A 23654-nucleotide genomic window follows, 5' to 3' on the forward strand; every position below is an offset into this window, starting at 1 on the left:
TGTCCATAAGTAAGACAATAAAAGCAAAAATTCTTCCAATTTTAGATTTATGACATAGTGTTTTTTTCCTTTCACTTTTTGCCACTTTTCTACTTCTGCATACTTTTTGCTATTTCAACCATTCAACTTTTACCATATTCTGCTCGTCCAGGACATTACATGTTTCTTGGTTTTGACATCTTCTCTGGTTTATGAAACATTCAGCTTTTTGTGATCATCTTGGACCCCAACAAAATGAATGGAACATCCCATAATTTTTGAAAAATTCTAAAAACTTTACACTCTTTCACAGCCAACAACTTGTAGATACTTTCATCTAGAAACTTGAAAATGTACTTCAACTACCGTACTTGTTTATTTCAGTTTTTTCATGTGTTTTACAGATTTCATAAAATTCCTCTTTAAGTTTTTGCTCACATTATGCTCAGTCTTAAGGAAAAAAACCTAATCTTCCATCCAAACCTAATCCCAACCCTAATTCAGAAATACTGCAGTCCCAGCCTACGAAACGTAATATTTAGTTGTGCCTCCTTTTATTAAACTGGGCTAAATAAGTTAGTTTTTTTCAAAGGAACTTGTATCATGCTTTTATAACTTTTGATATACAGGTTTGTTCTGTAAACAAATGTTCATTAACATATTTAAGTTTCAATAAAATATTATGTCTTCGGTTTGTTTTTACAGTAGATTTCTCTTTGCTTTTTTTCATTACAAAACATTTATTTTTTTGTGACCCATGACTATAGTTTTACCATTTTCAGAAATTTTATCAGCAATTAATAAAGACAAGTTTCTCTTTTTAACGTGATATATTGTGAAGTACCTATCCAATAACAATGGACATAAATGTCTCTTTTTCTAGGATGCATATGAAGTATTTTTTAATTTGAATTGAATTTGAACGTATCAACCAAACTACATTCAACTTGATTTGAATATAAAAAATGTAAATAGAGATTCAAATATAAACATATATTCACCCAAATCATGCAATAAATTGTGTTAAACTTTCTATAATGTCTTAAATTGACACAACTATAAGACTTATTAGCCTTTAGTGAGTAATTAAGATTGACTGTAGCTATTAGTTTCACTCAATCTGGGTCAATTTACCATTCAACTTATTATAATCTCATTTAGTTCCGTTTTCTCCCAACTGACCTCCGCTCTGAAAAGAGGTCATGTTCTACTCATGTACTCAAACTGGCAACATAAATAGTCATAAAATGGTCAAATCCCAAAAATCGTAAACTATTTTCGAGGACTTTATTACACCATATTTTGGTTTTTATTCCAGTTTAAACAAAACTTCTGAAATACAAGAGATTGGTTTGGCCCTCACACCAAAATAACAAGGCCACCTCCTGGTGGTGTAAATTATTCTTTGGAATCATAGGTCTGGACAAAATGGCTGAAAAACGTGTCTTGTTATAAATGTTTCATATCGGTCGATATCAATAATTATTGATGAGTTGTTGGTTTAAATATCTGAAATACTTCTAAACTGGTGGTGTGACCTTAACTTTTTTATCCAGTTTCCAAGCTGTTGTTTCTTAATTTTAATCAGTTATGAGGCACAGGGGTAAAACCTTAAACTGCTTCTGCGCCAGTTACTCAGCAGGCCGTTGCTAGGTAACCAAAGAGCGAGAGAGTTAGTAGATTCCACCAACTTTACCTTAGCTGCAGTTCTGAATCAGAGTTCAGTGAATATTCTATATATTGAATATTAGTTGTACTATGTATTGATCCCAATATATATTACAGTTAATGATTTATTGTCCAGCACTGTGGAATTACACAGCAGGACATGAGCAGATTATGGAAAATTATTTTAAAGCAGGTAGAAAACATGGTTGTAGTGAACATCTCGAGTCAAACGGCTCCATTTTTTTCAGAAAATGTCTCTCTTTACCAGTATGAAATGGGTTTTATACTGGGTTTTGTAACATTCAGAACAATGGGAAGGTCTGAGGATCTGAATGGAGACAGTGGTTTGTAATTTACGCAAATTTGTAGTAATTTCTAAACAACACCATCAATTCAAACATGTTAACATACATGTGGCCTAATAAACATTAAAGCTGGAGAAAATTTAATGACCAAACTTAAAAGCCTGAAAAGCCACCAGTTCAAATGTGTAATTTTCACCCTGGTTCAAATAAATGTTTGTACATTTCGTCTTGGAACTTTGTAAGCAAGAAGAGTTTTACTGAAAATATATACCGAATAGTTTCACTTTTTAAAATATTTCTAAATGTCGCCTTTAATAAAATATGACAGCCTATTTAATAGAAACTGAAAGGCTTAAAAAAAATAACAAAATTATCCAAAAAAATCTTCAGCTATGACTATTTTTTCTCCTCAGCCGCAGGAATAATAATAAAAAAATATGAACCACTAAGAACTGACCACATGTCAGCAAACCGATCTGAAAATTACTCATGCGGTTGTATTATAAGATCAGGCGATGGAAAAACAGCAAACATGTCTCATCATCCTGAAAGTGTGGTTTTAGTTTCATATGATTAATCAGCAGAGTAACCTTCTGCTTTTGTTTTGTGCAAACAAACTCCTCACAATTTCATTTCAGCCGCATTTGGTACAAATTCATGAATTTCTAAAGTTTAAATTACACATTTAGATGAGTTAGTGATGTATTGTGTAGCATTTTGAGTCGTATTGACATGGATGCAGTTTATTATTCCAGTATAATCTGGATTTAGTTACTTTAGAGGCAGATAGAAATAGTTTAATCAGATTTATATCAGATTTATATCAGCATAATTTTTTAGTCTGGGAGAAATCATGTTGTTTTGATATAATATTGATTTTAAACATCATTTTTGTAACCTTTCTTTTAACTGATTTCTGCTTTTTGTATGAACTCAGATGGAGAAATGATTGGGCCAAAACTGACATAATTAGGAATAAATGCATAAATAAATACATGCTCAATAAATAAGCATCTGATTAATTGGCCTATTTTGTAATAATTACCCTATTTATTAATTAATTTATTCAGTTGTAGGTGAGAATACGACAGTGTTAGAACCACACTAAGAAAATAATTAAAAAACACATAAAATTAAAAGAGAATAAAGTCAAAATATTATGACTTTCTTGTATTTTGCGACTGAGTATTATGACTATTTTGTCAAAATATTACTTTATTTTCATTATTACAACTTTATTTTTGTATTATTTAGACTTTATTCATGTAATATTTTTCTTTATTTAATTTTTTCTTATTATGGCCTCTATTTTCTGTCATAACAGAAAAATTGAATTTCTCTTGCATAGTTTCACAGTTGTGTAGTAACTAGTTAGATTTACTTGAGCAACTTTTTGGAAAAGAATATACTTTAATTTTATTACGAAGTATCGCATCTCTGGAGTAAATTTTCCACTCCAAGTAACTTGACTTAAGAGTAAACAAGTTTTTTATGCCTGACTGTTATTTTCTTTATATAAATTGTTTATTTTTATCTTTAAAATATAAAAATTTCCACACAACTTAGAATTTTGTTCCATCTGGTGACGTAATTTTAAAATATTAAATGACGTTTTGATCAGTTACTCAGAACTTGAGTCGCCTTTTTACCAAATACTTTTTAACTCTTCAGTAATTTCTGGGTTTCACTTTTACTTGAGTAATTTAATTATGAAGTATTTCTACTTTTACTTGAGTAAAATTTCTTGATTTTCTCCCCACTGAATGAAAAACAAACATTTTAGCCAAAAGTCCTTCACACTCAGACACACACCTGCAATTTCTGTTAGTTTCATAAACTTTCTATTGAAAGATTGATTTGGAAAAATTTTTCTTTTGCCTGTTAGTTTTTATATAAATTCTTTATTTTTGTCTTTAAACTACCAAAATATCCTCATAACTTTATATTTTAGTCCATCTGATGACTTGAGTCGCATTTTCACCAAATACTTTTTGACTCTTCAGTAATTTCTGGGACGGCTGCGTTTTACTTTTGAGTTGAAGTTGTGCTGATCTTACTTGAGAATAATTTTCTACCCTCTTCAGCTGAGTTTATCTCCAGTCCTGTAAATCTCCATAACAGTAAAGACTTTCCCGATGTGGATCGCTGCCAAAACACAAAGATCCATTTTCTTCCCCGAGTCTTTTATGGAGATCCATTCATGAGTTCCCGAGACGATCGGACAGATAAGATCCCGTCTCCTCGGCGTTAGTCGTAAGATAACAATCGTCCGTGTGCGTTTGTGTGTAAATGTTTAAACACAAAAAAAACTCAGATTTTTTCTCACGAGCCAACCAGGGAGTGTTTTATTGGGTGCTTCAGATATACAAGTGCACGACAAACCACTCTGCACATGGCAGAGGTAGCGGGTAGCCAGTAAATATACAAGTCCTGCCTCTTTCACAGGCAGACCCAAACTTTTAGTGGTCTGCCTCAAAAGCCTTTGAAAAAATACATACAGTACAAACAAAATCAGAAGAGGTTAAAAGCAAGAAGAATCGACTGGGGCTAAACTTCTTCCATGCAGTTAACTTCACTGATGACAATTACAAAAAAAAAATCTCCAAAAAACGAGCAAAGAAATTAAAAATTAAAAGCATACTCTGCAGTTTTGTTCCAGGTGCCACTAAGAAAAATGAGAATACATACTGTATAGTCAGAGGACAATGCGAGTGATAATAATGATATTGTTTTTTTCTCCAATACAATACTTCCAACATTCAGATATTGGAAAATAAAAATCCCAATCTACTCTTTGTATAAAAAAGAAGCTTTCAAGTCAACAAGGAACAAAGAACTTTTTTTTTTTGTTTAAAATTTTCTTGTTTTTTGCACAGAAAAGGTAGATAAAATGGGGAGGAAGAGCAGGAGGGCGGTAACAGGAGGGCAGGTTCACCGTTGCACTTAGTGAGTGTGCTTTGACGTACGAAGGATGAGAGGTAGAGAGAGGTACAGAGATGAGGAGGGAGGACGGGGCGCCGCAGTTGCTGCAGCAGCAGCGGCGGCGGCTCTATGTAGCGTATCTCTTCGTCCATTGTTTAGCTATTCTGTCATGCTCTGTTCTGTTGGTCAGGTACTGTGTGGCGATGCTTCCCACCAGGGGGTCAGCTGAAAGGAGACAGAAAAACACCAAATTAACTTGTTTCTATTAACCAGAGCAGCAAAAATCATAAAGAAAACTTGAACTAATCAAATTTTACAAGGAGTTTAAATGACAAACCGACACAGAAGGTGCATCATTTTGAAGCAGAAGGAAAATTATGCAGAGTATTTAAAAAAATTAACTAAAAAGTAAAAAATAGTGTCCTTAAAACTGAAATGATTAATCACAATTAGTCGTCATTAAACCAATATACCCCAATTTAAATAACTAACGCATAAATTATAAGCCAACAATTATATCCCTTACACAGATTATAAACTCACTGAGCCATTAAGAGTTGGGTTGAAATGATTAATCACGATTAATCAATAACCAAAATAATCATCAACTAATCGAGAATTTAGACTCAATACAGAGCAAAATAGAACAAAACTCTACAAAAATATATACATTTTCAATTTAAGATAAAAAAATAACTTTGTCTGAAATTATGTTTTACTCAGAGCTCTTTAAATCGGATTAATTGATTAATATCCAGAATATTTGATTACTGACATAATCAGTTGCTGCCCTATTAACGGTATGCTTAAAGTCTACTTTTTTATAAGCTTATGTCTCCCAATTTAATCTGAAATAGTATTAAATTAATATACTTTCCAGTATAGTACAAGTACATGGTGCACAGTAAACTGGCTAAATTAATAAGTTTTCTAGTTTTTGCAAAAGGAAAATTTTGAAGTTGAAGGAAAATGATGCATAATTTTTTAATGACCACAATGAAAAAAACTGTAAAATAGTGTCCTTAGGGCTGAAACAATTAATTATTAATCAACTGAAATAATGTCAACAATTAAACCAATTAATCATTAACTGGAATATTTAGACCAAAAAAAACTAAGTTGTTTGCCAATAAAGCAACATAGTCAGAGCAGTAATTAAGCCAAAACTACACAAAAAATATAAACATTTTGCCTTTAAGATTAAAAAAATGTTCTTTATCTGTGAATATATTCTTATCATTACTCTTCAAGCAGCGTAGTTTTAGGTAAAGTCATGATGTATTATTACATTTTAGGCAATAAAATCTTGTTAAAAAAGGAAGTGAATCATTTATTTGCATCCTTCAATGTATTAATAAAAAAGGTTTAATTTTTGAAATAAAATCTTTTTGCCGATTAAATCAATAGATCACTAAAATAATCGTTTGTTGTAGCCCAAATGTCAATTGATAAGGTTGTTAAATGTTTTTGGTCCAGCTTCCTCCTCATGAAGCTTCAGACGTTTCCACTGAGAGGAAAAAGTAAAACCCAAAGGTTCTGTTCCGATTTGTCAGATGAAAATAACTGGAGAGAAAACCAGCAGCAGCTCACTGGGAGCGCCGCTTCAGCTGGTTCCTGTACAGATTATTTATTCAAGCAAGACTGCCAATACCAATTTCTTCTAAGAAGTGTTATAAAAACAACTTCTTACTGCATTACTGGTGGATATACGTATCTACGGTGGCTTATTAGGGAAATTTCAGATAGAAAAAAAATGGAGAACATTTCTGCCAAAACCAAAAAAAACTTTGAGTTTAAAAAATCAAAAATTTGCTAAAAAACATTCCGATATTTTGAGATTAATGTCAGAAATTTTCTAAAATAAACTAAAAAAAATAACATTTCTGAGTTTGAAAAGTAAAAAATTTTCTTAAAAAGAAATTTTAAGATTAGTCTCAGAAATTTCTTAGGAAAAACTTGAAAATTTCTGGTTTTGAAAAGTCAAAAATTAGCTAAAAAACATTCTGAAATTTTGAAATTAATGTCAGAGTTTTCTACAAATGTTGGAGTTTCAAAAGCCAAGATTATTGTAGAAAAAACTCAGGTCTTCTGGTTCCGCTCTACAGCCAGAACCAGAACCAAATGGAGAAGCAGAATTCGGCTTCCATGCACCACAAATTTGAGACAAACTTCCAGAAAACTGAAAAACCGAAACACTGAGTTCCTTTAAATCAGGACTAAAGTCCTACCTGTTTAGAGCTGCTTTTGAAACACTGATAAACATATTTGATGTTGATTTTGATGACGTTTAATGTTTACTGGTTTCACAATTGGTGATACAAATAAACGATTGATTGATTGATTGATGAAAGTACTTTCAGAGATTGGTTTTACCTCGTTCTATTAAAGGTAGCAGTAACAAAAAGGACCCAGAGGTCGCAACAAACTTGGTTTGACTGAAGCAACGTGTTTCCATTTACCCTCAGCATGTTTCTCCCTGCCTAATAAGAATCTGCATCGGTTTCACAGAGTAATCGACGCCGTCGCAGCTGCAAATGAATAGAAATCATGACTGTAATGGGTTCGGACACCGCGACCCGACTTCATTAAGATGTAAATACAGCCTGGAGAAAAACATCCACCTGCATTCAGGCGTCTCTGCTAACCAAAACAAGAGCAACAGAAGCGCCGAGCTGCAGCTGCTGCAGTGAGGAAATGGACCAAAAGAGATTCAGCAGAAACAAATCAGAGAAAAATCAGAATGATAATTATTTGGTTCATGTTTAGGAAGTTTCAAAACAGGCGACATGAAATCAGAATTAGCCTGTAAATTGATTTAGTATGGAGAAATCAAGAAGTCGTCCTCCAGGAGCAGCACAGACGTCATGAATAAATGAGTTAACGAAACAAATAAAAAGAGATTAAAGCCATTACTTTTTATTATCCGTGCTTTTAAATTTAATTTTTTAGAAAACCACAACATTTTGCTTCAAGAAGAGGGATTTGTAGCTTTTATGTCAAGTTTATCTGTACAGCAATAACAAAGTTCAAAGTGTTTTAGATGATAAGAAAACCTAAACATTACTGTGGCAGCATAAAAAGAAGGGATGAAAAGTTGAAATCTAGACCAGAATTAATCAATTTTCCATTTATTAAAGGCAACACTAAACATGCTGGTTTTCAGCTTTGATTTAAATTAACTCAGTGTTTCAGCAGTTTTGCAGTTTTCTGGACATTCATTCCAGATTACAGAAGCATAAAAACTGAAGAGTGTTGCTTTTTTAGTTGCTGCGCTCTGCAGTAATTCCCATTGATTCCTGTTATATTTGCAGCAGTTTAAGAAAAAAAAACACCTAAACACAGTGAATACTGTGGGAAAAAAACAAAAGCAGATCTTGATGGTTAATTCAGTTTATTTTGCGTGTTTGATCATACTACTAATTAAACCTGAGCGTAAAGATACTTCTGTGTGAACGGTTCAGGACCGAATGCGCAGAAGAAGAACATCGACGTCACAAAGCAACACACCGTTTACACAAGTAATAATGGATGGAGACTTTATGAAGGGGTTGACCCAGAAAACCTGCAAGTCGATATTTTTCTGAGTTAAAAAATGTTTAAAGTTGAAAATATGACTAGGTAATTTTATTGGAAGTCATTTTCTACAATACCTAAACACCAACTATAAAGCCCTAAAACAAGCAAACATAAAAAATACAAATAAAATAAATTAGTTGTTTCATCCTAATTAAAGTGTTCAACATTTCTTGATCCTTTAACCAAGACTTGTCACTTTATTTGCTGAAATTGTTGGCGTAGTGACCATATTATGTTGCCATTATCCGACCAAAGAGGCTAATTTACCAGTAGCATTGTTACTGGTGTATAAAAAACCCTACAAATAAACAAACAGTGATTAGCCTGGAGGGGCACAAATAAAGCCTGGAGGCCCGCCAGGCTTACAACTCACTGATTTATGGATTTTAAAGTTTATTCAGCAATTTGAGTTGGAGGTATTGTCACAAGATCAAAACAACACAAAGGCAGCAAATTAAAAAGAAAGTAAAACTAATAGTGACATCCTGATTTTGTGGCACTTTGAGAGTAACATCTGCAGAGAAATCAGTTTGGATTTGTGGAAGTACTGACAGACTTCCTTCATAAATTCATAAACGTAATTTTCAGCGGTTGTTTACATCCTGATTTACCGTGTCTGGCTTCTTCTGGTGCAGAAGTATGACTTATGATTCACGTCAATGACATAAGAGTCGGATAAAATGCGACATGACCGTTCAGGCTGCAGACACTATGAAACAATGGAATTGGACCATTGAGCCTGCTGTAAGAAAGTTGAATATGGGTCACATTTGGGCCAAAAAAGCAGATTTGGTTTGATTTGCCTGCTGAGTGAACGTAGCCCAAATCCAAGCCAAACAGAGAAAACAATAAAACTGCTATTTTTACCCCACTGGACAAGATAATATCTGTTTTTATTCCAGAGTTCTACTGAATAATGACTCCTCACTAGTTTGTTTTGTGAAAGCAGTCTGCAAGATTGCATTGAAAATGAATTAACTTCAACTTTAGCGTCCGGAGGGTGGCGTTACCTGGGTTGCAGTCTGTGAGCAGGGAGCAGATGGACAGCAGCACCTTGGAGATGGTGAGGGCGGGGCTCCAGTTGTCCTTCAGGATGTCCAGACAGATCACTCCCTGACTGTTGATGTTGCAGTGATAGATCCTGGTGCGAAACGTTACCTGCAGACAAAAAAGAAAAATAAATGCTGTTGTAAAGAAAATATTTAGAAAAATCACTTATTATGCTTCCTTGAACAGGTCAGGATATTTTATGGCCTGTACAAAACATGTTCGTTACACTTGTTGGCATGAAATCATTCTTCAGTAATGAGGGCATCTGAGAGTAAAACTAGATGACCAAAAGTCTTGGAGATTCACTTGGGTTGCTAGGTAACGGGCTGGACCTCACTGGGGTTGCTAGGTAACGGGGCAGAGCCTGCTGATTTGTGACGGTTACATAATGAAGGTTTTTGAAACGGCTCAATTTCCAGACATCCAAAAATTATTAACTTTATTTCCAACAAACGGCTGGGTTATGAGCTTTGGCTGTTTTTGGAAGCAGATTAGACCCAAATGGAAATAGAAAAATAAACATGTAAAATATGAATTTTCCATAATAACGCACCAGTTTGTTAAGGCAACATATCTGCATTAGAAATAATACAAAGTTAAATAAATAAAATTGTGTACATCCCATAAAGATTTCCCAGGTAAATTAAAACCAGCACCAAATAAAAGATTATATAATAATAATGTAATAACTTTTAGGCAATGCATTACAAAATAAATGTTCAGATTGCATCTTTAATTTAATGACAGTTGGCATAAGAAAAATCATATTAGAGTAGTTGCAGCTTAACTTAATGAAACAAAAACATACATTTAAAACTTTTTATGCCTTTTTGATTTGATAGTTTTGTGACAATTTTGTTGTACTTTCCTTTGTTTTGTATTTATTGTTTGTACTGATTGTCTTTATTGACAAATTAGTAAATCATATTAATCTTTTTCATATAATCTTTGTTTTTAGGAAGACAAATTACTCGTACTAGTCCAGGGATAATGGATGGAAAAATTACCTTTTGGCTAATTCTGGTACATTTGCATAAATTTTTTTGTGCATCGTCCCCGTCATATAAATTAATAAAATACAATTTTTAAATTTCTCTTCACATTATAGATAATCTGTGAAGTCATATTATTTTTGCTTGACATTTTCCATTGTGAGTTTCTGAAAGAACAGGAGAAATAAATTAGTTTAGAACAGCAATTAAATTTAGCAATGAAATGTAAAACTTAGAAAAACACAGCAGGAAGGAAATGCTAAGCAACATTTTGTGACACGTTCTTGGTAGTTTGTCAGGTCAAGGGTTTGTTTTCATTGGCAGCAGTAATAAGTGAGACAACGGGGACGTCTTAACGCTCTTCTCAGTTTCTTCACATTACCGCCGACTTTCCAGCATCGCGCTGATCGAGAGCTCCACTGAGGGCCGTTTGCACCATTCGTCAATGTGGCTGACAAATTTACAGATCTTTAAACGACTGTATTTTATCAGGACTTAAATCTGGGATTTCCTTTAAAGGGATTTTGCAAAATTCACATTTTGTGTGGTTTTATGCTTTAATCTGGATCTCTACTGCGTTTAAAAAACAGCCCAAACGCTTAAGAAGACAAAAACAGCAATAAAAAAAAATCCACACGGTTGTTTTTTAGCAATAAGTTTATGTATTTTTTGGAGCCTGGAAAATGAGCTGTTTCAAAAACCTTCCACAGGCACTGTTACCTAGCAACCCCAGCCAAGCCTGGCCCCGTTACCTAGCAACCCCAGCAGAGCTCTAGAAGGTTTGGTCGGCTAATTTTATGGCTGTGATAGCTGCTGGAAAAGACAAGTGTTTTATCGCTGAACTACTTGCTGCATCCTTGTTGGTTTACACAAAATTTACATTTTGCACGTTTTTGTTCTTCCATTTCAGGCCCTATTGCTTCTGAAAACAGTCCAAGCACTTAAAAAAAACACTCAAATAATTTCAAGACACTAAAAAGCATCAACTTATTGCCAAAAAACACCCGTTTCAAAAACCTCCCGAATTTAACGTCACAAATCAGCAGCCACTGCTCCGTTACCTAGCAACTCCAGCAAAGCCCAGCCTGTTGCCTGGCAACCCCAGCTGAACTCTACTTGCTGCATTCTTGTCAGCTGTGCATGAGGCTCTACTTATGCTTTTCAAAGATGTACAGTTGCATATTTGAGCCTCTGTTTTCAGCCATTTTCACGTGTGAGTGTAAAGGTTGAGTTGGGGGCGTGGCTAGCAGCAGATTATTTGGATTTAAAGTGACAATGGGCTCTAAAGCAGCTCATTTTAAAAGGAGCATAAACAGAATAAAAACTCAAATGTAATTATCTAAGAATGATTTAGTGTAATAAATGCAATGAACATGTTCTGAATAGACCTGTTCTGACCTGTTCAAGGAAGCATAATGGGTCATCAGAGCATTACTAAATCTGGTGCGTTTAAAAACCTGACCACCAGAGGGCAGCGGGTTCTAAAAACATGACACCTCAACAATATGAGCTCTGTTGAGAAAAACTGGACTCCAGCACCCAAGTGTCAATTAGTTCTTCCACTTGTAAAAGTAAACAGCCTCCTGTGACGGCGCGGGCTCCAGCGGTGAATCATAAGGATAACACACTCCTTCCTGAGAGCTCAACCAGCTAATAACCTCCCACAGAAATCAGGATCTGACCTCCTGACCCTGAGGAAAACCGCCATCCAACCCCGGCATCCCCCAAGAAAAGGACTATAGATTCCTTATTTTAAAAAAAAACAGAACACATTCATTTCTGCAGTGAAGGTGTGTGGCTGCACCACAGCAAACACTGTGTGTGTGCGTGTGTGTGTGGTGCAAGTATCGGTGTGTGTGCGTGTTTGAAGGGGGGTTTGGCTGCAGATCACAGTGTGCTGGATGGGGTAAGAGGTATTGAAGGGGGTGGAAACACTCGATCCCTCTGGCCACAGAAAGCTGGGTCGGAGCCTGTGGATTTGTTTGAGTCTTCTGTCAAACATGGAGCTGCTGGTACACAGCACAAAGACAGAAAAGGAGGTGTGTGTGTCTGTGGGCGTGCGCGTGTGTGGAAGGCCTCCCGACAGGTTTTGTTTTTTTTCTTTTTGCCGCACCGAAAATATCTACGAGACTTTCCCCGACAGCGAAAGTGTTCAGAAGCGTATGAAGAATAAACAGAGTTTGATTTGCTAATAGAAACAGATCTGTGTCAAAAAGCTACAAACATAAACCAAACAGATTCACACGTTCCTCGCTAACTACAACCAGTTTGTTAACTCTTCCCTCGGTAAAATTCAAGTACTTTTCAAGTATTTTCAAGGGAAGTTTTCAAACTTTTCCAGCATCACTTGGGAGATAAAAACAAGATCTTGCTGCTGGAGGCCAAAAAGCTGCTGACTGATAATGACCAGCATTGGTTTTAGCTGTTAAATTATCAATATAACGCGCTAAATATTAAATGTACGCCAGATATTTAAAAGAAAAAGTTACTCAATGCTTTGGTACCAATTGTCAACACTACAACAATTAGATAAGGTCAGAAAAAGTTTTAATTAAGAAAAGAAATGAGGGACAGGGAAGTAGTTCAGCTATGCTAGCTTGACTCAAAACTCATCTGCTTTGATTGACTGGAGATCATAAAACAAGTTAAAATTGTTTAATTTAATTAAAAACAGAAGGAAGTGCCGGTGTCCACTGACCTTGGGGGGTTTGAATGGGTAGTCAGGTGTGAAGGCGATGTCCAGGAAGAAGACTCCTCCCTCGTACACGGAGCCCGGAGGGCCCAAGATGGTCGACCTCCACTCATAGATGTTGTCTCCTTTGGGGCCGGCGCTGTGAAATCGAAACAAGATATTAGTTAATATTAATGAGAAAAGAGAACCAACAGAGATTTGTGTGGATAAAATGTCTCCTGACAGGCCAGTGATGAAGATTTGTAGAAAGATGAAACCAGAAACAGGGTTTGTTCACTTTTTCCCACAATAAAGTTCAAGCACCAGAACCACACTCTGAAGATACAAACAAAACAACTAAAGTTAGATTCTACTCACTATTATATCATTTATTACGGTTATTAATAATGTCTTGTGGCTGTATTCTACAGTAGGTCTAATAACAACAAAGATAAAAACAATAAGTAGTTAAAAAGCTGCCTGGCTACTAAATCATGACACTCAAACCACAGAACATTAACGCTTTGTGAAGCTGAAGGCCACATCTGCTACATATGCTGAGCTGAGTAATTAATGCCCTTTTCCCCCATCCTGTCGTTTGTGGAAAGACCTTCATCTGGTGTAAAGCCAGAAAAAAACCGAGACAATAAACAATCCCTCCGACGTCGGGTAACTACCACGGCTGGTGTTCATGTCGGAGCGTCGCCTGTGGCCAGATGTGCGGACACACTGGGCAGCTTTCAGCCGAGGTTCCCGTTTCGCTGCTCGCTGTTACTGAAACCAATAACGATATTTCCTGAATGAGACCGTCTGGCAACACATCGCCCTCTGTGATCAGGAATTAGACGTCTCCTTGTTTAGATTGGTTACAATTTAATCTACTTTAAAAAAAAAAACACTTTAAATATTCTGGGTCACATTATGTAGATCCATCCTGAAACAAGCAGCAGAAAACACCAGGCGATTGGAGCTAAAACGATTAATCAATCAATCACAAGTAATTTTGATTAATCACAAAGAATCTGGTTAAATAATTAAAATAATCATCAACTAATGATTGATTAGTCGCGATTAATCAATTACTGAAATCATAATCAACCAATTTAGTAATGGATTTAACATTAACTGGAGTGTACAGACAAAAAAAAGCAATTTTCTGAAAAAACAACAAACTCAGAAGAGCCAAATCTGTACAAGATAAGTATATATTTTTAAGATAATAAAAAAGATCTTATTATTTTCTTAGTTTTGTCTTATGAGAAGTAGCTTTTCAGCAAGATATAGGAGCTGTTTTAAGTAAATAATTCCTTGATGTTGATTTTTAAAAGTACTAGTTCCACTGGCAGATTATTTCACTTGTAACAACACATTTCTCATGTTATAAGTAAATTAATACTTTTCCCATCAATATTAAGAAATTATTGACTTAAAACAAGCTCCTATATCTTACTGAAAAGTTACTTGCAAATTAGTTTTTTCTTATTTCAGTGTACAAAGATATTTGCACTAGAGACTAGACAAAAATATCTGGTAAATTTGTGTTTTTTTACAAATATTGACTTTTTTCAGGTCTTAAAGCTAAAGGTGATCCTGCAAACTTAGTTTTCCAAGCAAAACTTGAGACTTATTTTTACTTAATAAATATTAACAGTTGTACATTTAAGTGTTGCATGAAAACCTTAGTATTGACGGAAGGTCCACTTTCTTTTCTACTATGCATGTGTGAACATAAGGAAATACGTCTGAGCCAAGAACACAGCAAGAACACACAGAGTTTAGAAAGTTTATTTGGGTAACAAGATCTTTACATCACATATTTAATTTGCTTTGGCAGAACAAAACTCTGTTTGAACAGTCGCCAAATAAACTCCATAATTGCATGTTTTGTTTTTCCTCCAAACACGCGCTGCTGTATGTCATCCAGACAGAGAGAAACATCTGAGCGCAGCGAAGGAAACGAACCTCCGAATGAAAGGATTTGCGGGCGCATGTTGACATCTGATAGCCAGCAGTTTGAGCCTGTCATAACATCATAAAGTAAGAGCAAACCGCATCAGAAACTGGTGTTCTTGTTCCTACATGATTCTGCTGGTTTTAGCAGAGGGAGGCCATGTTTTCCTCCTCAGCAACCAAAGATGTTTGGATACTTTTTGGGTTGATTCAGATTAAAGACGTCGTGGATCGATCTGGATAGATATTATTGTTATTCTGGTACCTGATGACTTTCCACATTTTAGACACTGAAACTAAACTTCCTCGGATGTATTCAGTCTAACTGGTTCTGGTTTTTATTCATTTCCAGCGTGTTTTACCCATCTGAGATAAACATGAAAGCAGCTGTTATTGTCCCTGAAACTCTGAAGCTGTTTTCACACATGGATGCTGGACAATAGAGAGAGGATGAGGTTCGGCTGTTATCAGGAGTTGCTGTTTCACGCATGCAGCTCTCAGCGGGAGGCTGTTCCCGTCGGCCGTGTCTGCTGGGTTTAGACAAACGATGGCGCAGGAGGCTGAGCACGACTCCCGCGTCTTTCTCTCTGATTTATCTCAACCTTACCAACCGTTTCACAGACTTCACATTCAGGACGCCGCTAAGCTTGATGACCAAACACATCCGACTCTGAACTTTTATTTTTATACTTTAAGTTACAAGGACAAACTCCAATGTATTTTTATTCTGATTTTAGAAGCATTTTCAAAATATTTCATCATTTTGCAGCTTCTTCCAGAGCTGTCCCGTATTTATCCAACAATCAATCCATCAACTGACCAACTTTTCTGTCATACATTGATATTCTATTGTTTGAAACATGACAGTTTAGAAAGGTTTAAGGGATGTGAAAACCTTAAATGCACTAACAAAGCCTTGCCAGTATTAATACTTTTAAAAGGGCAGCATTGTGTTTTCCATCCGCATTGCGCCATTTTGTAGCACAATCAAGTAACTACAGTATGTTACCTTTAGAAAAAAAAAATCAAATATAATTTAATTAAACACCTTGAAATGTCTCTTTAAGAAGCTTCTGCTCTTTCTGAAGCTCCGTTTTCAGGAAGTCATCACAACATGGCTCCTTTATTAGCCTTTTAAAAACAGTTTTTACCAGCGTTCCCTGAGAAGTAGCTCCTATAACGAGCTTAACTGATGCTCAGTTCAACCAGGTATTTGCTAATTGCTGCTGGCTGGTCTGATGGCGCAGGGGAGGGCCACTTGGAAACTGCAGCTCAGAAGAGGAGTTTTGTCTTGAAGGTGGAGCTAGGTCCAACAACTCGTGTTGTACAGCTGAATGATTGCCGTGGAGATGAATGGATTTCTCTCCAAGATGCATGGAAGAATAAAAGTAACACTCCAGGTATATTTTTGATGAGGGAATCACAATACAACATCATGTAAAGCTCAAAAAAGCAGATTTTACATAATACTTCCCTTTAAAAGCCGCCATCATGGTTGACGCATACGGCTTTTAAAGTGCTGCAAAGTCTCCCTGCAGCACCGATGCATGAAACCTGCTCACTAACCTCTGCAGCGCCGTCGGCCACTCCTCACATACCACATTACATACTGTGAGACGTTCAAGAGCAGGAAGAATACAGCTGCAGCGAATGAAGCTGGTGGCACGCCGCCATGAATACAGATAAGAAGAAGAAACCAAACTTTGGAAAGACACCACAGCTTCAGCGTGTGACGACAGGCCTTGATTAAACAAGGACAAACATCAGGCGCTGAAATCGGTTAAACTAAATCCTTCTAAATCCACAAAAACAAAACATTTCCAAGTAGTTTCTGTCTGGTTTCTAGTACAAATATTTTAGAATTATTTAATTATCCTAATGAAAAGCTACTTCTAACTTGTAAGACAACACTAAGAAATTTTCACATAAAAATGGACCAAAGATTCTTGCTATAATTTTGTAATTTTGCTTCGTCTTCAATGAAAAAACCCAAAACCTACATGAATATGTATTATCTACCACTCATCTATTGTCTTTAATCGTTTATTCTTGAAAGTTTTGCAAAAGAAATTCTGTTGCACAGATATTAGAATCTGTACAAACAGATTCTAATATACTTAATAAATACAAAAAACAGTTTTCAAAACACATATTTCATTTGCAAAAATTTACAAAAAGCGATCCAACTCAACTCTATGTTCAAAGCAAGCTGCCGCCTTTTTAAAATCAAACGAACCACATTTTTGTTCTACCCTGAACGACAGCTACTGACTCAGTTTTGGTGTCTTGACACAATCGCATGCAAATCGCAGCCAGAAGTTAAAACATTTAGCACCAATAAACAACAGAAACGTCACTAAAACTTACATGCAAAGAAAAGATGGAGACGTCCCGACTGCTGCAGGGCATCTCAGCCACACAGGGGTTGAGCGTAAACGACGAGTCAGTAAGTGAGCGTTCACGCCATCGCCGACTGTTGCTCAGAGACGCGACCGGCTGTTGATTTGTTGCAGCTGGTTCAGAGCTCATTAACGCTCCAACGGCCTCCCACTCGGCTCACAGTTTAGGGAGAGGCGAACAAATAGAGCAAATGTCAGCTCTTCTAACTGGAAAAGATCTAAGGTCAGGATTCCTGGAGATAAAACTCTGATGGACGCCTTCTTTCCTCAAAGTCATTCATTTCTTCTAAATTACAAATTTACAGTGTATTCTGAAAGTATTCACTCCTCCTGACAAAACAGCAGCGATTATTATTAGGGCTGTAATGATTCATCGAATGATTGATCACAGGCCAATTATCTGCCTCCAGGTTTTGTTATGTTTTACTGTTTAGCGCCAGATAATTATTTTAGTCATAATTATGAGATACTTTGTTGTTCATCTATTACACAACATCCCATAAAAAAAAATTAAAGGTGACCTGTTATGCTTCCTGAACAGGTTAAGATAGATGTGTGGGCTTTACAAAGCATGTTCATTGCACTTGTTGCACAAAATCATTCTTAGAAAATGAGATTTTAATCTTACTTTGAGCTCCTTTCAGAGTTAGCTGTTTTAGAGCGTCTTGTCACTTTAAATCCAAATAAGCTGATGTTGGCCACGCCCCCAAAAATCTACATTTCCACTCACGTGAAAATGGCTGCAAACAGATGCGCAATTATACAACCATATATCTTTGAAAAGCAGAAGTGGAGCCTCCTGCCCAACCAACAAGAATGCACCAAGTAGCTTCTGGATGGTAAGTCAACAACAAAACACTTGTCTTTTCCAGCAGCCATTGCGCAATGCATACAGCAGTAAAAGCCAGCTGAACAAACATGTTGGAACTCAGCTGGGGTTGCTAGGTAACGGGCTGGGCTTCGTTGGGGTTGCCAGGTAACAGACAAGGTAGTTTTATTTAAGCACCTGGGATGCTTTCAGGAGAAGTTGAGACCCAAATGGAAATGCAAAAACATTATTGATGTTCTTATGAAAAAAAAAGACTTTTATTTTGTTTTTTCACATGAACTGAAATTTATCACAATAATTCGAAATTTTTATGACAAGAAATTTATCACAATAAATTATAAACTATACAATAAATGCTCGCCCCTACATCGTAATTTACAATCTACTGATATTTGTGTCTATTGGGAAAAAAAATAAAGATTTCATGGTTGTTGTTTTAATAAATTTAACAATAAATTTCAATTCTTATCATGACAAGACATTTATCACAATAAATAATAAACGATATAATAAATGCTCTTCCCGATTACTTAGTGGGAAATTAAAACAAAATGCTTACAGTCCTATACATTGTCCTTTTTTCTGCTGTGCTGAAAGTCAAGATCTATCCAAAGTCAAACAAACACCAAAGAAAAACAAACAGCGCCTATCTACCATCTGAAGGAGACTGATGATTATTACCCATCAGCTTTCCTTTCCTCATAAATCCGTGACACTGTGAGCTGGATTAGTGCAGACTAAAGACTTTGGTTTCGGCTCAAAACAAAAAGACAATAACCTCTGTGTAAATGGAGCTCCATGTTCAGCCGAATGCCTTCATTCAGCCAGTATTTGGGTCATTTGTTTCAGGGGTCGGGGATGAATTAGAGCGCGGGTGTCTGTGAGAATCTCACCACGGCCCTGTCCTCTGAGATTACAGTCATGCAGGAAACCACTTCGACAGCTGGGCTGGCTCCTCCACAGCGGAGCACCAAAAATAGAGCTTAACCACAAACACACACTGCTCCCCTTTCTCTGCGCCTCTGCTCCTTCCTCTGACGTCTATTATCTTCATCTAGAATCAGGGATGCAACTAATGATTAATCGGGTAATCGGTTATTCTATCGATTAATCGGATTTAAAAAAAAATTGTGCACTCAACAGATTTTTTTCATTGAATCACTTAAGCTTTTTGTAGAAATATATTAAAGTATGCAAATCAAATATTTAATTTCTATTTTTAATAAAATAAACATTTTATTGCCACTTGAGGAGTTTTAGCTAAAACGCAGACCTAGGTTTTTCTTATCTTAAATACAAAATGTATAATTGTTTTGTACAGATTTGGCTTAATTACAGCTTAATATGTCTACAGCAAATGGCCTCGTTTGAGTCTGTATACTCCAGTTAACGATTAATCGTTTCATAAAATTAGTTGACGATTGTTTCAATCATTGATTCACCATGATTAATCCAATTAATCGTTTCATCCCTAGATAGAAGTCATATTTTCACCCTACATGACTGGATGGATAAAACATTTAAAATGTAAAAAAAAATAAAAATCAGGGGGGAAAATCCTCTCATTCACAAAACCGAACAATTTAGTTTATGGTGGCAAATTTGGTTCGACAATCCAATTTTATTTTTAGAGACTAAGCTTAAGAAAAACCCACCCTCTCTTATAATAGGCACTTAATATTAGGTTTCTTTAATAGTGCTGTCAATAAATTTAAACAGATTAATCACACCAACAGTGTGGTTAATCACGATTAATCACTATGCATAACTTTGTAAGTTTGAAATTTAAATTTTGTATTCTATAAGTAATAAGTTTTATACGTTTTGTATTTCGAACGCTGTAATCTTTTCCTGGAAAATAGAGTTTTATTTATCTACTTTATTTATCTATTTCTTTATCTCTTCCCAAGTTGTGATATTGTCTGACTATGTCTGAAACTTGCTTTGTGGTGAATGAAAGATAAAACAAGTCAGATTTTTTAACTATGTGCAGAAGAGTCATCATTTTGTGCAGCCAGCTTTATACAATGTGTGTGTAAAGGAAGCAAGTAATTTCATGTCACACTAACGTTGTTCAACAGGCTTACATTGTCATATATGGTTATTTTTTTACCTCCAGTCTCTAAATTATCCGTGTCATGCTCCATAATCACAGACAGCAGTAATAATTTCCATTTATATTAAAATGACCTTTCCTTTCCCAGATGCAGTATTGTATCCCAGACTGAAAGGTCCTTCGCTCGTTTAATCATCCACGGCGTCTTATTTTATTGTCAGCCCGATCTCCAAAAGATAACCTTTATCTAATCTCCGCCGCATCGCCGACACATCTCAGCGTTACTGTCACCGTGAACCAATTCCCCCAGACAACACGGATCAGGTTAAATCGATGGCAGAAATACAGTCACGAGGTTGGATGAATTCATTCCCTGTGATCAAATTTGCAGAGAAAAAGACTGAATTTAATGTCTGTAGGGGGGGAGATAATTTAATTTAGGAATACTGAGATACAAAGTGAAAATGAAACTACACAAACCCAACAGAGATGACAAAGAAGCAACAAATGGCAGAAAAAAAATACTCTTTTTTTTTGACCATCAATTCACCAGTCTTCAGTGGGGATAAATTGTGTTTTTAAGGGAGATTATTTATAGTTTTGACATCAGCTGAAGTTTCTCTCTGCAATCAACATGACACCAGCTCAGCTGCCATGCGGAAGTACAGCAAACCTCCGACAAACAAGCAGCGTTATAATGGTAGAGGTAGCTGAACTCAATGCTTTACCAGAGTCATTTTTGCCTTATCAGCCAACAATGAGGCAAGAAAATTCTCAGAGTCCATCAGATGTGTAAGGTTATTTGGAGAAAGGAAGAGTGTGAAAGCTGTTGGATGGATTTTGTGAAATCTGCCTTCAGAAAAATGCTTAAAAATAAACAATAACATAAAAAGGTGCTTCGATGTAAATACCACAGTTACTGCAGCACGTTTTCATGCAGCGATAGCATGAAAACGCTCTTCCATTAGAATTTAACACATGAATTTTTTATTTGACTATCAATAAGTGTCATTGTAACAAAAAATGTGTTTTTAACTACCAGTTACCTTTGTACCAATTAACTTGGGGTCATTTTGGCAGCTAGACGTTTCACAACAACAAATGTTGCTGGATGATAAATTGAAGTCATTGCAATGAACAATAATATTGTCGTTTTGAGACCATTTTCAAGCGATCTAATGATAAAAATGACCCAATAAAGCAAATTAATAAACTTAAATTCTAATGAACATTTAACACCGGAGCTGGAAGACATTTTAAATATCCAAATTAAGTAAACAAAATAACAGATAAATGAATTATGAAGTCTATGTAAACAAAACTGTTCTTCAAGGAAAGGGCAAGTTGAGACCAAAACACCAGACTGAAGACTTCCATCATCCAGTTTTTGGTAGAAAGAGAAAAAAGATAAATCATGAAATTTTTAACCCTGAAATGTAGATAACTCATTTTTACACCAACTAGTCAGCTTGAGCAGAACGACAGCCTGTCCAAACTTTCATCAAGGTGGAGCTGCAGATTAAACCCCTGAGGCCATCATTCCTCCTCTTCCTGTTGGTTTTTATCCTCGTATAATAACTCCCAGAATCAGAAAAAAAGATCAACTAGTATTTCTTCACAAAAATCAAAGATCTGAAATCAGCTAGTTGTGCATCCCTACAAAGTAACTGCACACAGAAAACAAAAATCCCGTATTCATTAGCGATTACTTTCCTGTTTGAGGGTATCAGGAACATTTTATCGCATCTGGAAACCAGCCAGTCCGTCATACGAGTCCACTGTGGCACCAGATTGGATCAGAAACAGCTGATGACTCATTTAAATCATTCCCAGTTCAGATTGCATTCGCCACATCCGCTTCGTTCCGCCTAATGTGCATCACCCCTGGCAGTGCCCATTCAGGTCGTCTCAATGTAATGAAAACAGCGACTAAAGTGACACTAAAAAGGTGGCGTTACTTTTATTTAATCAGACACCAAAGCTAAAAGCTAAATGTGTCCAACCGATGCCCTCTTCAAGCTCCATGTGACATATTTGCATAATAACATATTGAACACGCTCCATATTTTTGCTTTAGAAAATATCCAAGATGGCAAGAAAAGAAAATTTACTCAAGTAAAAGTAAAAAGCACAGGGTAATAAAAATACTCCATTTTATTAGTCATTTACTCAATTATTGAGTAAATGTGACTAGTTACTACCCAACTCTGCCTAAAAAAATCCTCAATGCAACTGATTTGTACAAATGTAAAGTGTTTGATATGTTGCTTAGCAACCATGGTGACTCTCAAGGGGGCGGAGCTTCCAGCACTGCTTCACTTCCTGGTTATTGTGTCAACATTAGCGCCATACTGTATAAATAATCTCCAACATTTACAGTCATATTCAATAAATTATAATATATTTTATGATGAGGCTCATTTATCATATTAAAAGCACAAAGAATATATTAAATTAGGGTTATTGCGCAAAACAAGCCTCCATGTCTTACTAAAAAGTTACTTCTGCATGTGAAACTAGACCAAAATTACTTGGTATGGTTTTGTTTTGCAGTGCTGAAAGTTGCATTTCATGTTAAATGTTCATTTAACAGAGAGATTCTTATTGCTCAAGCAAGTTTTAATTTTGCTTCAGTCGAATACAACATATTTTGAATTTAGGAGTTTTATTTCCTAACTCAATGAGAATTGATAAGTGAGATCGATAATGGAATCGGTATTGATAAATCCTTATCAATTCCCATCCCCACATGTTGCACAACTATCTGTTCATAATGGGTAAATAGCTGCCAGACAAACACTGCACCCTGATAAATAAAACATACAGCGGTCAGTACGTTCTGCAGCTTGTGAGCACAAATCAAGCCATTATCTACATTATTTGCAATTCCAGTTTGCTCCCTGCAGGTTTCTTTCTGTCTTCCTGAGAGCGCAGTCGCTCGGCTCAGATCAGTGCGGCGGCTGCGGCCATCAAAAGAGGAACTTTAATGAAGCAATCTTCTTCTCCCCCAGCCGTGAAAGAGCCCCAAGACCAATTAATGAGCAGCCCAACAGCTGAGGTGACACCTCCTTCCTCTGTTCTTATGCTCTGAAATGACACGGTTTGTTTTATAATCAGGCCTTTCGCTGTTAAACAGCACAATGAATACCGCAATTACAGCCCGGAAAGTTTATCCAGCTTCCAGGGAAATGGTTGAGGAGATGGATTTATGCTTCCTGAGCCAAAGGGAATAAGACAATTTCATTCCCACAAGCGCT

At 36.0% G+C, this 23654-nt stretch overlaps 1 protein-coding gene across 1 annotated transcript in view; it reads right to left on the minus strand.

The window, feature by feature from the left end:
- Positions 1 to 4267: 4267 nt before the first annotated feature.
- Positions 4268 to 23654, minus strand: part of ube2e2 (ubiquitin-conjugating enzyme E2E 2) — a 41874-nt gene continuing 22487 nt past the window's right edge. The window contains exons 4-6 of the mRNA XM_032559092.1: positions 13191 to 13323; positions 9461 to 9608; positions 4268 to 5099 (exon numbers count right to left, since the gene is read on the minus strand). Coding sequence (XP_032414983.1) covers positions 5002 to 5099; positions 9461 to 9608; positions 13191 to 13323 — 379 coding nt within the window. The 3' untranslated portion in view covers positions 4268 to 5001. The remainder of the gene's footprint in view (positions 5100 to 9460; positions 9609 to 13190; positions 13324 to 23654) is intronic.

This window comes from Xiphophorus hellerii, chromosome 3 (assembly GCF_003331165.1).
Source record: "Xiphophorus hellerii strain 12219 chromosome 3, Xiphophorus_hellerii-4.1, whole genome shotgun sequence".
NCBI classification, from domain to species: Eukaryota; Metazoa; Chordata; class Actinopteri; order Cyprinodontiformes; family Poeciliidae; genus Xiphophorus; species Xiphophorus hellerii.